Source organism: Rana temporaria, chromosome 2, assembly GCF_905171775.1.
Source record: "Rana temporaria chromosome 2, aRanTem1.1, whole genome shotgun sequence".
Taxonomy (NCBI): domain Eukaryota; kingdom Metazoa; phylum Chordata; class Amphibia; order Anura; family Ranidae; genus Rana; species Rana temporaria.
In genome coordinates this window covers 271342839-271360880 of record NC_053490.1, presented here as the reverse complement: position 1 = coordinate 271360880, position 18042 = coordinate 271342839, and the positions used below count along the sequence as shown (strand labels likewise).

General features: G+C 44.9%; 1 protein-coding gene across 1 annotated transcript in view; it reads right to left on the bottom strand.

Annotated features, from left to right (window-relative positions):
- The window catches only part of MFSD2A (major facilitator superfamily domain containing 2A), a 39479-nt gene that overhangs the window by 5604 nt on the left and 15833 nt on the right, over positions 1-18042 (bottom strand). The window contains exons 6-11 of the mRNA XM_040336972.1: positions 15394-15569; positions 10993-11083; positions 10774-10895; positions 8398-8481; positions 7838-7921; positions 6196-6308 (exon numbers count right to left, since the gene is read on the bottom strand). Of these exons, the coding sequence (XP_040192906.1) occupies positions 6196-6308; positions 7838-7921; positions 8398-8481; positions 10774-10895; positions 10993-11083; positions 15394-15569 (670 nt within the window). The remainder of the gene's footprint in view (positions 1-6195; positions 6309-7837; positions 7922-8397; positions 8482-10773; positions 10896-10992; positions 11084-15393; positions 15570-18042) is intronic.

The following is an 18042-nucleotide window of genomic DNA, read 5'->3' as shown; positions in this document are numbered from 1 at the left end:
GCCTGTAAGGCAGGATGGAAGAACGGTCCTTGTGAGAGGAGGTCCGGCCTTAACGGGAGGACCCAAGGTTCTTCCACTGCCATCCTTATTATTAAGGAGTACCAAGGCCTCCGGGGCCACGCGGGGGCTACTAGAATCGTTGGTTTGTGCTCCACCTGAATTCTGAGAAGAAGACGGGGTAGCATCCGTAACGGAGGGAAGGCGTAGATCAGTGCAAACTGATGCCAAGGACATACTAGGGCGTCCGTCCCGTAGGCCAATGGATCCCTTGTCCGTGACACGAACCTGGTCAATTTCGTATTGAATCTGGAGGCCATTATGTCCACCTCCGGGACTCCCCATCTTTGGCAGATGGCCTGAAATACCTCGGGATGGAGGGACCATTCTCCCGGAGACATCTGATGGCGGCTGAGGAAATCCGCCTGCCAATTGTCCACCCCGGGGATAAACACTGCTGAAATGCAGGGAACATGGGACTCTGCCCAAGCAAAGATCCGGTCCACCTCCTTCTGGGCTGCTTGACTTCTGGTGCCGCCCTGGTGGTTTATGTAGGCCACAGCCGTGGCGTTGTCGGACTGTATCCTCACAGGGGAGTCCTGTAATACATCTGTCCATGCAACTAGAGCTAACCGGATTGCTCGTATCTCCAGAACATTTATCGACAGGATCGATTCTGCTCTTGACCACTTCCCTTGCTGGGTCAATCCGTCCAGGACTGCGCCCCACCCCAAAAGACTCGCGTCTGTAGTCACAATCCTCCATGAAACTGGACAGAACGACCTTCCCTTCAAAAGGTTCTGTGGGACCAGCCACCAGCACAGACTCTGACGGGCTGCCTGGGACAGGGATATGGGAAGATCCAAGGCCTGGATTCTCTTGTCCCAAGCTGCGAGAATTGCTTTCTGCAATTTTCGGGAGTGGATCTGGGCGTAGGGCACTGCCTCGAAGGTGGCCACTAGCTTGCCCAAGAGGCGCATACACAGGCGAACTGTTGGCCTTGCGCGGCTTAGAACCACCTGGATCAATTCCTTTATAGAATCCACCTTGGACTGGGGAAGAAAGACCTTCTGCTGCATAGTATCTAGAATTAACCCAAGATACTCCAACCTTCTTGTGGGCTGCAAGGCCGACTTGTCCTGATTTAGAACCCAACCCAGGGATTCTAGATAATTTACCACTAAGCAAACTGCCTGTTTTAGGCTGGCTACTGAAAGATCGACGACTAATAGATCGTCTAGATAAGCCATAACCAGGATCCCCTGGGATCTTAGGTTGGCCAACACCGGGGCCAAGATTTTGGTGAAGACCCGTGGAGCCGTGGCTAGCCCGAAGGGCAAGGCCGTGAACTGAAAATGCCGATGGCCTAAGGCAAACCGGAGGTACCTGAAATGGCCGGGGTAGATTGGCACGTGCAGGTATGCATCCTTGATGTCGATGGATGCGAGAAATTCTTTTCCCTGTAGGGCGGCCATCACTGAACGAATGGACTCCATACGGAAGGAGCGAACCCTTAAATAACGATTCAGGGTTTTTAGATCCAATATTGGTCTTACATCGACGTTGGGCTTTGGGACTATAAATAGATTTGAATAAAATCCTTGTCCGCGCTCCTGAGATGGTACTTCCATAATCACTTGTTGATCTAAGAGGCGATCTAGGGCTGCTAGAAGCGAGACCCTTTTCTTTGGATCGCTTGGGAGCCTGGACTCCTGGAAGTGAGGAGGGGGAAACCCCAAAAACTCCAGCTTGTATCCCTGAGCCACTGAGGACAGAACCCATTCGTCGGAGATTCTGGCCTCCCAAAGCTCCGAGAAAAAGCGGAGTCTTCCCCCCACCCGAGAGAGTGGGGGCGTCCCTTCACAGATTCGCTTTAGGGGCAGCTTTAACTGGTTTGCGAAACCACGGTTTCTTGATACCTGAAGCTTGCCCTTGCGGTCTGTTTGCGGGTGAACGGCCAGCAGGCCGTCGATACTGCCGGGAGGGTGAGGGACCTGGACCTGGAGAGTTTGGGCGCTTAAAGGTTGGCCCTCGAAACCTCTTTTTAACAGGCAGGAGAGTGCTCTTGCCACTGGAAATCTTCTGGATATACTTGTCCAGATCCTCTCCAAACAACCTCTCCCCCTGGAACGAAAACCCAGTTAAGAGTTTCTTACAGGGAGTCTCTGCCGACCAATTTTTTAGCCATAAAAGTCTTCTCATGTGAACCAGGAATAAGGATAACCGAGAAGCTTGCTGGATGGAATCCTTAATGGCATCTACGGCAAAGCATAATGCCCTAGGCAGATCAGCCAAGTCCTGTGCCTGTTGCGCCGGAAGGTCTCTTAGAACCTGTTTGGCCTGGTCCTTCAATGCCTGGCATACTCCAATGGCGGCTACCGCTGGTTGCACTACAGCCCCTGCGGTGGCAAAGGAAGATTTTAGCAGAGTTTCAAGCCTTTTATCGACAGGATCCTTAAACATGTGAATGTTGTCTACCGGACACGTCAAGGACTTATTGACACATGAAATGGCTGCGTCCACAGTAGGGACAGTCCATTTTTTTGAAAACCCTTCTTCTAAAGGATATAAAACTGAAAACCTCTTAGGAGGAAGAAAGATCCTATCTGGTTTGGCCCAATCCTGAAAGATTAGGTCCCTCAGCAAGGGATGGACCGGAAAAACCGCACTGGTTTGGGGAGCTTTTAAGGAACCAAGGGAGGATACGGTAGCCTGAGGTTCAGGCAAGGGTAATTTAAATGCCGTCCGCACCATGTCCGCTAAGGACTGTATCCATAGTCTCTCTGCCTGAGAGGCTGAGAACGGTTCCTCTATTGTGGATTCTTCCGAACCCTGTTCCAGGGGGTCATCCCCCTGCTCCGCCAAGAAATCAATTTCTTCTTGGGAAAGGACCTCCTCATCTGGAGAGTCGACCCTAGGGGAAGGGGACCTAGTCCGTTTCTTCCCGGGAAATGATGCGGCTAATAAAGCAGTCATCCTTTGCTCAAATCCGCCTAAGGTGGCGGCTAACATCTCCTCCGTAACAAAGGAGGGAGTTGGTTGGGTAGGGCCAGCCGTAGCACCTAGCAACCCCAAAGGCTCAACTGGGCTAACGACCTCTGGTCTGTCCGGGGAGGAAGGCACTGCAGAGGTCTGGCCAAGATCCTCCGAACCTGATGGGGAACCCTTCTGCTTTTTTGTAGCCTTAGCATTTTTGGAGCTTCCCGCGCCCTTAGGAGCCATCTATACAACCCCAAGGTACTCCGCTAAACACCACTGACTGTTTTAATCAGCAGAGACACAAAAACACCTCTTTGAAAGTGTCAAAAAAATTAATAGGTTAGGGTGCTGTTAGATTATTAAACTTCCCATAACCTAATAAAGATGGACAATACAACGCCCCAAGGGCTTGCAACTCACACAAAATGAGCTAAGTAAAGCCACCTTTATGCTGATCTGGGATAGAGCCGTGGGTAGCAAGGCTCAGACTGCTGCAAGTACACCGGCCTTTTAAACAAGAAACGAGCCGCAGGCTCTTTAAGAAAAACGTGTACTTCACCAGATCCACCACCGGGTGTCACTCTCCCTTTGCAAGGTACTGCTCTCACGCAGTTAACCTGCCGCTGCTCCGTGTCCCACGGCGACCCAGATCGACTGGCAGCCTAATATAGGCTCTCAGAGCAGGAAGAGGGACCGCCCCGAAAAAACTCCGCCTCCTCACGCAGCGTCGCCGCGTCTATTTACACTGTGCGCGTGCGCGCGCGCGCGCCTGCTCCGGACGCTGCTGGAGGAGCAGAGACACACGTGGGCTGCAGGGGAGTGAGACGCCCGAACAGGCTTACGGGGGAGCTATGTAGCTGCGCGGATGGTAAGACCTCCATGCTACACAAGTGACCCCCCCTAGCGCAATAGCAGCTCTTATTGTAAACCTTATGGTATGCAGCCGTCTACCAGAACCAGCCAGGGGAAAACATTAATGGGTACATAGAAACCATCCTGTCATTCAGACTTTGTGGAATGAGGCGCCCATGCACAGAGGCATAAAGCGGGCTAAACCCAGAGTCCCCTGTGGGGGCCTGCTGACAAACCAAGTTCCGCAGGCCCCCTCTTACCTTCTCCACGCCGCAGGGTATTGCCAACTGCAAGAGGCCCAATCTTCCCCCTAAAACGTGGGTAACGTCATAGACCTTCAGGTACCGGGGTCCAGATTAGGAACACCACACTCCTGGACCTATATAGCACTGCTGGCAACAGGAATTACTTGGTTGCAGGAAACCAGTCCTGGAACCCAGAGTCCAGCTCTCGCAAAGGAGAAGCGTTATAGGCAAAACCCCCTCCAGGACCTGGGGGCCCGGGTACCGTCCACTTTGGCTATGAAGCACCTTGGACGGATCCGGTCAGCTTGCCCTGGTCCAGAGGACAACTATAGGCAGAGCTCTTCAATGCACCAACACCTAAGACACTGGCGAAAAAAACTGAGGTACTCCCACTATGGGTGGGGGTTATATAGGGAGGGAACTTCCTGTCGGAGAGTGCCAGTGTCCATCACCTGAAGGTGCACTATATAACCCATATGTAATGGCTATGCTGCTCTGTGTCCCGTGATGTACGATAAAGAAAAGCTCATTTTTTTTTTTTACATTTTTTTTTTATCCTCAGTCTAGGCCGATACGTATTCTACAATTTTTTTTTTTTTTACAAAAAATATCGCAATAAGCGACTGGTTTGCCTACAAAATAAGGGACAGGATTTTTTTTTTTTTTACTAGTAATGGCGGCGATCTGCAATTTTTATTGCGACTGCGACATTATGGCGGACACATCGGACACTTTTGACACATTTTTGGGACCATTCACATTTATACTGCAATCAGTGCAATAAATATGCACTAATTACTGTATAAATGTGACTGGCAGGGAAGGGGTTAACACTAGGGGGTGAGGAAGGGGTTAAATGTGTGTCCTATATAGTGTTCTAACTGTGGGGGAAGGGGGGTGACTGGGGGAGGTGACCGATCTGTGTGTCTATGTACAAGAGACACAGATCGGTCTCCTCTCTCCCTGACAGCACCGCTGTCTGTGAGAGCTGGCAATGAGAAATGATCTCATATGTAAACATACGAGATCATCTCTCATTGGCCGCACAGATCGCCTAGCAAACGGCCACTCCGATTGGGCGATCTGTGATTGGCTGTGTCCAAGGGACACGGCCAGCACAGAAGTTTCCCGATGCGCGCTCGGGAGCGCGCGCGGGGAACGCGGAAAAGGGCGGACGTCAAATGACGGCGCCCCAGAGAAGTAGAACCACCCTGCGACCGTATATAGTCGTACGGCCGTCGGGAAGTGGTTAAAGAGGGGGGCGCGACATTTTTCTTTCCTATCCTACACCTCCTTTTCCATCTTCCCTTCTTATCTCTTGCCTCCCTCCTCATTATTTAATCACTATGTAACTTGAGTTTAATCATTTGTTGACAAGTGTCCAATTTGCAAAGTATTGAAAATCAATGTTGCAAATTAGGCGACTGACAATAAAAGGTTATTCCTGAGCTAGTGTTTAAAATCCCTTGTGTAGTTTAGGTTTAAAGGCTGCTGTAGACAGAGCAGACATATGGCATCAATCCAACCACCCTTAACGCAACTGCATCTTCCAGTGGAGTTCTAAACATGAACTGGATCAGTCAGTCATTTGTAAATGACCTATGAAAGGTACGAGGTAGAGGCATGCTGCAGCCATCTTTACAGCCAGATCATTAGGGATAATGACAATGGCAATAACAAATGTTTTTCTGTCTTGTTTGATTAGTTAGCCTGTGGCATTTGTTTTTCTTAGATGAACTAGGTTTATGGGTACCATTGGACTTTCTCTGATAAAGTGCATGACCTGACACTTTTGTGGTCAGCAGATATTTATATGTAACGGCAGGGGTTGAGTTTATAATCATTCAAGGGCCACACGTCCACAGCTTTTGACTATCACTCCCACTATCAACAGAATGGTATGGCCAATATTTGTCACTTATGGCCACCACTTCGGATTGCCTGAATGGTTATAGATGTGCACACGTATGGTCAGTAAAAAAAAAAAAAAAAAAAAAGTAGTGCGTTTGTTACCATTTTAGAATTGTTTAGTTTTTCTCAAAGTACAGTTTCTTGCCCCAGAATCAGAAAAACCCTGCCCCGCCTAGCCCATCTTGATCTAAGACTAAAAAGTATTACTTACCATGGCAGGAGGAAGGCTGCAGCCACACTGAGTCCAGCAGCTATTGCAACTATGTAGGTTACAATAACGTTGATTTTTACAAGGCCAGCAACAATCATGAATGGGATAACTGACTGTAAAAGAGAGATGGTAGAATTTATACAGTTGATGAATACAAGAATCATGCATTTAACAGGGATACAAAAAATAAAAATAAAATACAAAGTCCTATTTATACAAAGTACAGACGCAGTCAGTCATTCTAATAAGCATTAATGAAATGGTTTAATAAGCCAAAACTCTGTACAGAGTGATATTTCCCATAACAACCAAAAACACTAGAAAATTTGGCTGATTGCTGCGCTGGCTAAGGATTACTACACTTTTCACATAAATTCTGTCCATAAATACTTAAGTATATAGGGCCAGATTCACGTAGAAGTGCGGCAGCGTAACGTATCGTAGATACGTTACACCGCCGCAAGTTTTCATCGCAAGTGCCTGATTCACAAAGCACTTGCAATGAAAACCTACGCTGGCGGCCTCCGGCGTAAGCCCGCGTAATTCGAAGGGGCGTGTGCCATTTAAATTAGGCGCGCTCCCGCGCCGGACCTACTGCGCATGCTCCGTTCTGAAATTCCCGCCATGCTTTGCGCGAACTGACGTACGGCGACGTGCGTAGCGTATTTCCGTACGTCTTACGCAAACAACGTGAATTTTTAAATTTCGACGCGGGAACGACGGCCATACTTTATACAGCACATACGTGTGCTGTGTAAAGTTAGGGCACCCAAAACGACGTCTAAATTTGCGACGGGAAACTAGACTAGCAGCAACGTAGCGAACGCGAAAAAACGACGTGGATCGCCGTAACTCCTAATTTGCATACCCAACGCTGGTTTACGACGCAAACTCCCCCCAGCGGCGGCCGCGGTACTGCATCCTAAGATCAGACAGTGTAAAACAATTACACCTGTCAGATCTTAGGGCTATCTATGCGTAACTGATTCTATGAATCAGTCGCATAGATACTCTGAGAGATACGACGGAGTATCTGAGATACTCCGTCGTATCTCCTGTGTGAATCTGGGCCATACATTAATAATAATAATACATACATTAAAAATAATAATAATACATACATAAAAAACACAATATGTTTTGGGACAAGTGGTTTACGGTTCACAATAGAGAGAAGAGCGGCAGCCTAGAGTGTCTTGAAAGGTGCTGTTACTTAAAATTGAGACATGCTAATTGGAGGTTGTTAAGGCATCTTAAATAGATGATCCCAGAGCAGGAGCTGTGATAGTTGGGTGGATGTACTAGCTACCAAAAGGATCTTATGCTGCTCCAAAGGCATTTGATCTTTGACTCACTGACCTGAAGTTTTGACTTGCTGCATGCTTGTTATATTTTAGTGACTCAAAGCAGTCAGGCAACTATCATTTTTAGGAGATTATGAGCTTTCTTTTAAGAACAATGAGAAATGCTAGCATTTCTGATACTGTATTCTAAAAACCACCACTAGATGGTAGCAAACGCTAGCAAACGTTAACACTGATCAAATGCCTGACGTTCCATTATATACTTCACTGTGCCAAGTACCCTGTCATTCCTTCCATGCATATGCTAGTTAGATTACATTACCCCTACTTTTACTCACCGATATCCCAATATAGACTGCAGTTTTCTTCCCAAAGCGGGTCAAGAACCACTGCCAAAAAGGAACCGTCAGCGTAGCAGAAATCTGTGGGAGAAAGCAGTGGAAGAATAACTGAGGCTTTTCAGAACCCAGTAGAGAAACTATGAGAAAGGGGGTGGACAAGAAAAGAAAAGTGAGAAAAAAGGAAGATTTGTGTGTTACATAGTTTCAAGGGATTCAGGCTTCAGCAATCTTTCAAAAGGGGAAGGGAGGAGGGATACGGGGCTGGATATTATATTCGCTAGCTTACAATGACTTTCTGTCTCCAAGCTGACAGAACAAAAGAGTCTGTGTGTACTTGACTTTGAATGTTAAGTATCTGGATCAGTTGGATATATGCAGTTATAGCTGTAATCAGCAAGAACAGCTACTGCTGAAATCACCGGCTTGTCATACTGTGCTAAGAACATGGGCACATGGTGTAGCTGGGTATGGAGGGTGAAATGACACTGGGGGCCTGATGCTGGTAAGGAGGAATTCACTGACAGCTATAGAATGCTTCCTGCAGATCTCGCACTCACCATTATGACCAACAGAATATTGTGATAGTCCTTGTGCCGCTGAAGCGTGTACTTCAAAAATAGGGCAAAGTTTCCTTCCAGAAGCTGAAATGCAAAGAATGATCATAATTCATACAAGTATTTTTACCTCCAGGAAACCAATTGTCATTTTGATAGCAGGTTAATGTAAGGTTGTGGAGATGAGAGAATCTATCTATCTATCTATCTATCTATTTTTTTTAGATTCAGTATACTGATTCAGCAATTCATTAGATATAGGTTTCTAGCATACTTATATAATCAAGAGGATTACAAGTTACAGCAACATCACAACACTACTGAGCCTCATTAACATTTGAAAGAGAACCTGCTTTTCACGTTTATGTTGCTTTTGAGGAGAACAAAAATGAAACTGGGTTTGCCACCATAAAAGAAAGTCCATTGTTGTAACAAACAAAAGGAGAGTGGGAATTGGTTATAACCTATCATGCATGCTACAACAGCAGTCAAATGTAAAATGTTGAACTACAGGCAAAAACTTTCATTTTTTATAGCGTAAGGGAGGGTGTCTGCTGTCAGTTTTTTTTTATTGCCATCCGAAAGAAAGGAAAATTTCCCTTTACTTCCTGTCCCATAGTCAAAACAAAAAAGTTAGCAGAAATCCCTGCAAATTAAAAAAGGGAATGCCTTGGGAACCCCAGGTCACCAGAACTAGTGTCTCCATTGGAATATTTCCCCTCTATTACTACTTTTCTGGGGACAACCCAAAATGTGGGATTTCCTTTTACTTTATTTTTTTAAAGTGTATTTTGTGCGTGTACTCGAGAGAGGAGCCGGACTGCAGGAGTTGGGAGTAGGCAGGCCTCCCCCAGAGGCAATCTGCCACCTTTCTCCATGCCCCGGGTGGCAATGGTGGGTGTGTGAGGGGGTCCTCCCACACAGCCCGCCCTACCTGCTCCGCTTTGAAGCCCAACAGGGCAGAGGGACTCCCTATAAGGGAGCGAGTGTATCTAGCCCGCTCAACCAGCCCCGTTAGTCCTTCGCCTCTCTTTTTAGAGACCGCGTGGTCAAAGTGTGTGCATGTTAACCCAATTTCGAGTGCGTGTAAGTGTGGTGGTTTTTGTGGGAGGGGGGTGGGCGTACTAAGCGCAAGCTTACCTCGCATAGCACACCCACCGGGAGCCGGGCTGAGACCACCAAACTCAATTCACATGTAGCTGAGCATGGGATCCGAACCTCTAGCTGCAGAGGTGAATGGCTTGTCAGCGCAGTGCCAATCGCGTCAAGCCACCGCAGCTCCTATATTTTACTTTCAATGATGGTAAATCTCTTGACAGACACAGACAGCAAAAAAAAAAAAAAAAAAAAAAAAGGGGGGGGGGGGGGGGGGGACAGATGTTCTAATCCCTCTCCACTCTATCCAAAACTAAAGAAGTTGTGCCTTTAGTTATACTTTAAAAATGGAATATATATATATATATATATATATATATATATATATATATATATATATATATATATATATATATATATATACACACACACACACACACACACACACACACATATATATACACACATATATATACACACACACACACACAGAGACCATTTTAACAACCTTCAATTGCAAAACCAGAACAAAATCAAGGCAACCCTCACCAACATTTTCAATCATTTCACAGGGTGAACAGAAACTAGGTTGCATTCATGATTCATTTTTCAATTGAAAGCAGATTCAAAATGTCCTGAAAACCGCCATGTGTGAGACCAGCAAAAGGAGGAAGAACAATGAAAGCCAATTACCTATTGTGTGTGTTGGGGGGGGCACTGCGACCTACATTTATATTACCTTATTAAAATAATACAGAATATTTAATAGACAATAAAGCAAATAAGGCCGACCATAGACTTGCAAATGTCTTTCCTGGAGCCACAGGTTCAACACAGACAGTGCCAACAGGGGAATCCTACCTGCTGAGACACATTGTTTTCTCCATGTGGAGGACAGGAGCAGGTTGGGGAAGCCATCTCCACCGGGAGAAGACAATGATTATCGCTTGTGGCTATAGCAGCTGCTTGTGATAAATCAGAAGTGAATCCAGCAGGCTGGTTGTACCCAAGTTGATCAATCAACTTGGTACATTCAGCCTGCTCATTAATGGTTTAACTCTTAGCCGGTTCCTACAGAACCAACCAAGATTCAAATTGTGTATGGCCAGCCTAAGAGACAAATAAAACATGGATAGATGCAGAAGGGATGTACAGACAGAAGAACAAAAGGATTTATATATATATATATATATATATAAAAAAAAAAAAAAAAGTATGTGTGTGATAAAATGTATGTTTTCTATATTTGCTTATAAATATGTGTATGAAGCCTTCTTCGCCTACCATGAAAGCCAATGATGTGAAGAGGAAGCCAGCGATCAGTTTAATGTATGGTCTGTGGCTCATAACAAGTTTCAGGCCCTGCCAAAAGGACACCGACTGTTCAGAAAGAAGTTCACAGGATTCTGTAGAAGGCAAAAATAAAAAAGAAACATTAAGTGAAAAACTAGAAAAATTGTGTGGCTTGTATTAAAAAAAAAAAAATTGCCATGGTCCACTTACCTCTCTTTTCCCGTACACCAAATGACAGTACAACAGCGCATAGTATATAGATGCCACATATGATACCTGCTGCAATCAAGTAGGCCACTCTCTGTAAAAACACATATGTGGTGAATTACTTTTCATGCTTACTATAAAGTAGATATAAAAAAAAAAAAAAAAAAAAAAGTTGTTTATACAAATGGATTTGTTTTTTTTAAACATTTGTCATTTTGATTTTCAAACATGGGTAAAGAAGCTTTAGTACAAATAAAATGAAGATAAACATCAATGCCTGGCGCCAACAGTAAATACACACTCAAAATCCAGCAAGAAGGACATGGTATATAGGTCACAACAGTAGGTCTTGCTTCATGGGAACACTTGAAGGCCGGGAGCAGAGAGATCCCAGCTGCTAGTATAAGCACCTAGCAGGGTGAGGTTTCACAGTCAGCCCTACACATTAGGAACTGGGGGTAGGAATGTTGATCGAAAGTTAGGGACAAGAAACAACAGTCCAACAGACCAAAAGGTAGGGAATGCAAAAAGAGAAAAAGTAGAGCAAGAGTGGGAATAAAAAGGGTGGGTGGGGGGAGAGGCTGAGGGAAACCGGGGAAGGGTGATGTCCACCAATAGAACAGCAAGGAGGTGGAGACCTCTGGTAGTTGTGCATGTGGTCCTGTCTGTGACAGATTCTAAATGAGTGATATTCTTGAGAGAATGAAATCCTCCTAGTTTTTGCAGACATTTTTTCATTATGTTTGAGTGAAGAGGGGAGATCTTCCAGGGTTTTGAGGTCATTAATCTTTGAAAAATACAGCATTAGTGGTGATGGGTCAGATTGTTACCACTATACTGGTATGCATGCTCTGGCTGCATTAAATATGTATCAGAAGGAATTTATTAATCAATATTTGGACAAAGGAGCAAGTTGAATCTAGGGACAGCTCTAGATCACATGGAGCATCAACCTTCTTGCAGAGGGGAAGAGCATCAATGGAATGCTTTAAAAAAGAGGGGCCATAACGCTTGCAACGCGAGATTAGATGCAATAACCAACATGGTGTGTCCCTTCAAAACTAGAGAGTTGCTGCAAGGTGGTATATACCTACAGTTACATACTATAAAAATGTGGGAGTTTTTGTACACAGATATTTAGTTGCGCATAGTAAACCAATCAGGTACCAATAGTTAGCATTGTTCAGGCAAAAACAAGGGCCAGTTCACACCAGACGCAGTTCTGTGCGCATTTTTTCTGCACTAAAAATGCATGCACAGTATTTTCCATGTATTCCAATGGCTCTAGTTCACACCATGCAGTCAATTTCCGGTGCAGAAACTGACCGCATGGTGTAAACTAGAGCCAACTAGAACCATTGGAATACATGGAAAATACTGTGCATGTATTTTGTGCAGAAAAAAAATGGTGTCTGGTGTGAACTGGCCCTAAAATAAAATTCATGCATTTGTAGGCCGAGTTCTGTACGGTCATTGTTAGTATACATGTTACTATGCGCATATGCATCGAGGCCCATGGGTAAGACTGTGTTTATAAGCATTTAAGAATAATATTATTATTATTATTATTAAGTCTTTGTATAAGGAAGCACAATAGAAAGTGAAATACTGTGGATGGGAGGAAGATTGTGGCCTGTTCTCCAGGTCGCCTTCTGATCTGAGAAATGGAGGGCTGTCCCTTCTATATTTAGTTTTAGATAAACTTAGGCTTTAACCACTTAAGGACCGGACCAATATGCAGCTGAATGACCCAAGGGGTTTTTACAATTCGGCACTGCGTCGCTTTAACAGACAATTGCGCGGTCGTGCGACGTGGCTCCCAAACAAAATTGGCGTCCTTTTCCCCCCACAAATAGAGCTTTCTTTTGGTGGTATTTGATCACCTCTGCGGTTTTTATTTTTTGCGCTATAAACAAAAATAGAGCGTCAATTTTGAAAAAAATGCAATATTTTTTACTTTTTGCTATAATATATATCCCCCAAAAACATATCTAAAAAAATTTAATTTTTTCTTCAGTTTAGGCCGATACATATTCGTTTACCTATTTTTGGTAAAAATCGCAATAAGCGTTTATCGATTGGTTTGCGCAAAATTTATAGCGTTTACAAAATAGGGGGTAGTTTTATTGCAGGTTTATGAATTATTATTTTTTTACTACTAATGGCGGCGATCAGCGATTTTTTTCGTGACTGCGACATTATGGCGGACACTTCGGACAATTTTGACACATTTTTGGGACCACTGTCATTTTCACAGCAAAAAATGCATTTAAATTGCATTCTTTATTGTGAAAATGACAGTTGCAGTTTGGGAGTTAACCACAGGGGGCGCTGTAGGAGTTAGTGTTCACTTTGTGTGTGTTTCCAACTTTAGGGGGGTGTGGCTGTAGGACTGACGTCATCGATCAAGTCTCCCTTATATAAGGGATCACTCTTTCGATACGCCGCCACAGTAAAGCACGGGGAAGCCGTGTTTACATATGGCTCTCCCCGTTCTTCAGCTCTGGGGAGCGATCGCGACGGAGCGGCTATAAACGAATAGCCGCGCCGTCGTCCCGGATCGCTCCCCGAGGGAACCCGACCGCCGCAAGTACCGGGGGGGGGGTCCCGATCGGACTCCCGTCTAGGCAGGCACGTACATGTACGTTGATGTGCCTGTCCATGCCATTCTGCCGACGTATATGTACTTGAGGCGGTCGGGAAGTGGTTAAAGAGGAGTTCCAGTCTGTAAAAAAAAAAAATAAAAAAAAAAAAATTATATTAAAAGTCAGCAGCTACAAATATTGTAGCTGCTGACTATTAATACAAGGAAACTTACCTGTCCAGGGATCCAGCGACATCAGCATCCCTAGCCGATTCCTCCAGCATCTGTAGTAAGGGAAACAGGAAGTGAAGCCTTACGGCTTCCCAGCCCGTTTCCTGCTGCGAGTTGCGCTGCGCTTTCTGAATGGGCTCCCGTCTTCTAGGACCTCTGTGTCCCAGAAGGCAGCGCGGGAAGGAGAAGGGGCTGACATTTTCATAGATCGGCATGCAGCAATCTTACCTGGAAGTGAGAATGTATCTGTCAAAACCAGGTAACCGCTCCCCCCCAAAAAAGTGGGGTTATTGGGTATTGCGAACAAGCAGAGCTTTGCCTTTTGGGCAGAGCTCTGCTTTAACCACTTAATCACAGAGGACATCCTCGGCTTTGTGCGGTGATATCTGAATGATGCCTGCAGCAACAGGCATCATTCAGATATCGGCGTCTTCAGCCGCCGATTCTGTGCACAATAAGAATGATCAAAGCGGCAGTTCCACCACTTGATCGTTCTAATAGGCAGCGGGAGGGGACGTCCCCCCCCCCCTCCCGCCGCCATCCAGTGCTTCTCCGGGCTCTCCCGTGCCATCGGGGGCCTGGAGAGCGAATCGGCCGGCGCTGCTGGGAAGCATAAAGATGACTGGTGACCAGATGGTCACCAGTCATCTCTATGACCGTCGGAGGCCCAGGCGCGACGTTATGGCGTCACGCCCGGTACTTGGAAGTAAACAAAGCCGCAATCGCGGCTGTCGGCATGTGATCGGTGAATTTGTTTTCACCGATTTCATGCTTGTAAGCCTGGAGGAGAGATGTGGGGTCTTATTGACCCCACATCTCTCCATAAAGAGGACCCGTCACAGTAATTCCTATTACAAGGGATGTTTACATTCCTTGTAATAGGAATAAAAAAAAAAAAAACGCCCCTGTCCCGGTAGCTCACGTGCAGATGCGTACACGCATTCAAGTCCCGCCCACATATGTAAACACCATTCAAACCCCACATGTGAGATTTTTAAGTACCAAAGTTTGGCGCCATTCCATGAGTGTGCACAATTTTAAAGCATGACATGTTAGGCATCTATTTACTCGGCGTAACATCTTTCACATTATACAAAACAATTGGGCTAACTTTACTGTTTTGTTATTTTTTAATCCATGGAAGCGTTTGAAAAAATGATTGCGCAAATACCGTGCAAGAAAAAAAAGTTGCAATGACCGCCATTTTATTCCCTAGGGTGTCTGCTTATATATATATATATATATATATATATATATATATATATATATATATATATATATATATATATATATATATATATATATATATATATATATATATATATATATATATATATATATATATATATATATATATATAGGGTTCTGATTAATTTTCTAGCAAAAAAAAAAAAAAAAAATTTGATTTTTACATGAAGGAGAGAAGTGCCAAAATAGGCCCGGTGATCAAGTGGTTAAGTGGGCCCCTCTACTAATTCTTGGTAAATCTAAAGGAGATTGAAAAATCACATTTGGATAAACGCATTTACTTTCTAGTGGGAATATTTTGCATGCAATACAGCTCTGGTTATAAGAATATAGAAACTCACTGTGTTGGTAAGAGACCCAGAGTCTTCTGAAACTATGGATTCTTCTACTGAAGCCACAGAAGTATTGACAGATACTCCCTGGAGGGAGTTAGGCACACAGGTATCATCCGCGTTACCCACAATCTGTCCTTGAATCGCTGTGCCAAGTACAGTGCCCAAGACTTCCACAGTCATACCTGAAAGAACAGCATGCAAAGAAATTAGTAACACACCAAGAGGCAAAAAAAACAAAAAACTACCAATTAAAAAAAAAAAAAAAAAAAAAAAAAATGAAATACCTTGTCCAATCAGAGAATGCTTTGCATTCATTAAGGCCTCTTTCACACGGAGCGGACCGTTTTTGTGTCCGCTCCGTGTGTGTCCATCGGCTCAGCATGGATTCCCGCTGAGCTGTCGGCGGACAGGGCGGTCCCCGCACACAGTACAGAGACCGCCCTGTCTCTCCTCCGCTCTCCCCTATGGGGAATCGGATGCAGTGGGACCGTCTGTCTGCATCCGATCCGTTCCGCCGGAAGAAAAATAGGGTTTTCTTCCGTCCGCAAAAGCGGATCCTGACGGATGCGGATGGTCGCGGACGTTAGCGGATGCTCCATCCGCTAATGGACGCGATCCCATAGGGATGTATTACTTGTAATAAACGGACGAGCGGAGCGGACGTGTGAAAGGACCCTAAAGCAGAGGTTCACCCTAAAAACATTCCATTCAGCATAATTTCAACATTTACACTATGCCTTTTTTTTTTTTGCTGTACATACCGTCTTATTGTTATTTTCCACCCGGCTTTCGGGTTCTCACCCGCGGGAGTAGGCATTCCCATGCAGAGGCTAGATGATTGACGCCTTGTGAAAAACTTCCCCCCGTCGTATAAGGCACATCACCAGTTTTCCGAAAGTAGCCAAACTGCTAGTCGGCTCTATATGGCGCCTGCCGTGTAGAGCTGACTTCTTGGTGCCGTATAGAGCCGGCTACATTTGGAAAACTGGTGACGCGCCTTATGCGCCGGGGGGAAGTTTTTCACAAGGCGTCAATCATCTAGCCTCTGCATAGGACCGCCTACTCCCGCGGGAGTGAGAGCCCGGATGGAAAACAATAAGACGGTGTGTACATCAAAAAAAATAAAACAAAACGGCATAGTGTAAATGTTGGAATTATGCTGAATGGAATTTTAAATACATGTTTTTAGGGTGAACCTCCGCTTTAAGAATTGTGTCTATGCCAAGCAAGCTACCTCCTGTTTTCCCAACACAGCAGGGCAGACACATGCCATGGGACCCAGAAGCTAGTTTAAAAAAAAATCACTGTAATAGCAGTGCCTTCTACAGGAATTTCCAGCTGCCACAAGCGTGGCACATAAATACGTATATTGGTCCAAGCTGCACCAGTGTAACTATGCAAAAAATTGCCATACCTGGAATTAAGCTTTAGGCCCCTTTCACACTGAAGCGTTTTTACAGCGTTTTAGCATTAAAAACAGCACTAATAAAACGCTCTCCATGCATCTCAATGGACCCTTTCACACCGTGTCCTGCGAGCAGCATCTTTGGAGCAGCTTTTGGGCGCTGAAAAACGCTTCAAAAACGCCCCTCTCCATTGAAATGAATTGAAAGCGCTGTAAAAACGCCTTACCCTTTCACACTGAGGCACTGCAAAAACGCCCTAAAACGTTAGGGTCTTAGCGGTGCTTTACCAGCACATTGGGATTGCAGATGAGGCTTCGCTCGAAAAACGCCCCAGTGTGAAAGGGGCCTTAAAGAGTTTGCTTCCTTCATCAATAAAAGGTTACTTCTGGTCACGCTACAGAAGATAGGAAAAAAAAAATTCCCATTCAAGCGAGCAAGCACTTTTTATCAAACACCCTCTGCACACAAGTGCTTGGGAAGAACATTACTGGTAGTGGATTAAAGTATTAAATAACATACTTTTTATTCCTAAGCGGTTCCATTTTCCTAAAAACAGCAGATATCAGTAGGCCAGCTACAATGCGAACAGTTTCTTTCCTACCAGAACACATTGCATAAAAAAGCCTTCTGCATACATTTGTAAATGTTGCCTCGCCTTACCTTAAAGTGGTTGTAAACCTCAAAAATATGAACAAAGCATATCTCTTTATAGTGTGTACTCGTCTCAATTTAGAGCACAAAGTGCATTTCTGTCTGCTGCTTTGTTGCTGTGCTATCAGCATGAACCACTTCTGACAAGTTTTCCTGACACCAAGAGATTCAAAAAAATAAAAATAAAAAAACACAGGGGAGGAATCTCCAGCTGGTTGACAGCCTCAGCTCTATTTCTGTGTGAGGTGTGGAGGGGGGGGTTGTCCCTTCCCTCCATCCAGTTTTTAGGGCTCTAGTCACTGAGCTCTGCAGAGTGCAGCTTCAGCTCTCTGCCTTCTTTGTTTCTAAACTCTCAGACAAGCTTATAAAATTCAGCACTTTGATTGGATGTAGAGAACACAGCAGATAAACAGATACAACTTATGCAGGATGATGCGTTTCATCTCTGAGTATCACCTGAGGATAGGGACGTCACTTGGTATATGTAAGGGTTTACAACCAACCAATTTATCATAAAGCAACTTGCTTTTGAAGCTTACTGGCCTAGCTTTTCTTCCATTTCCATATCAAATCTGGGTGTCTTTTCGTTTATATATAA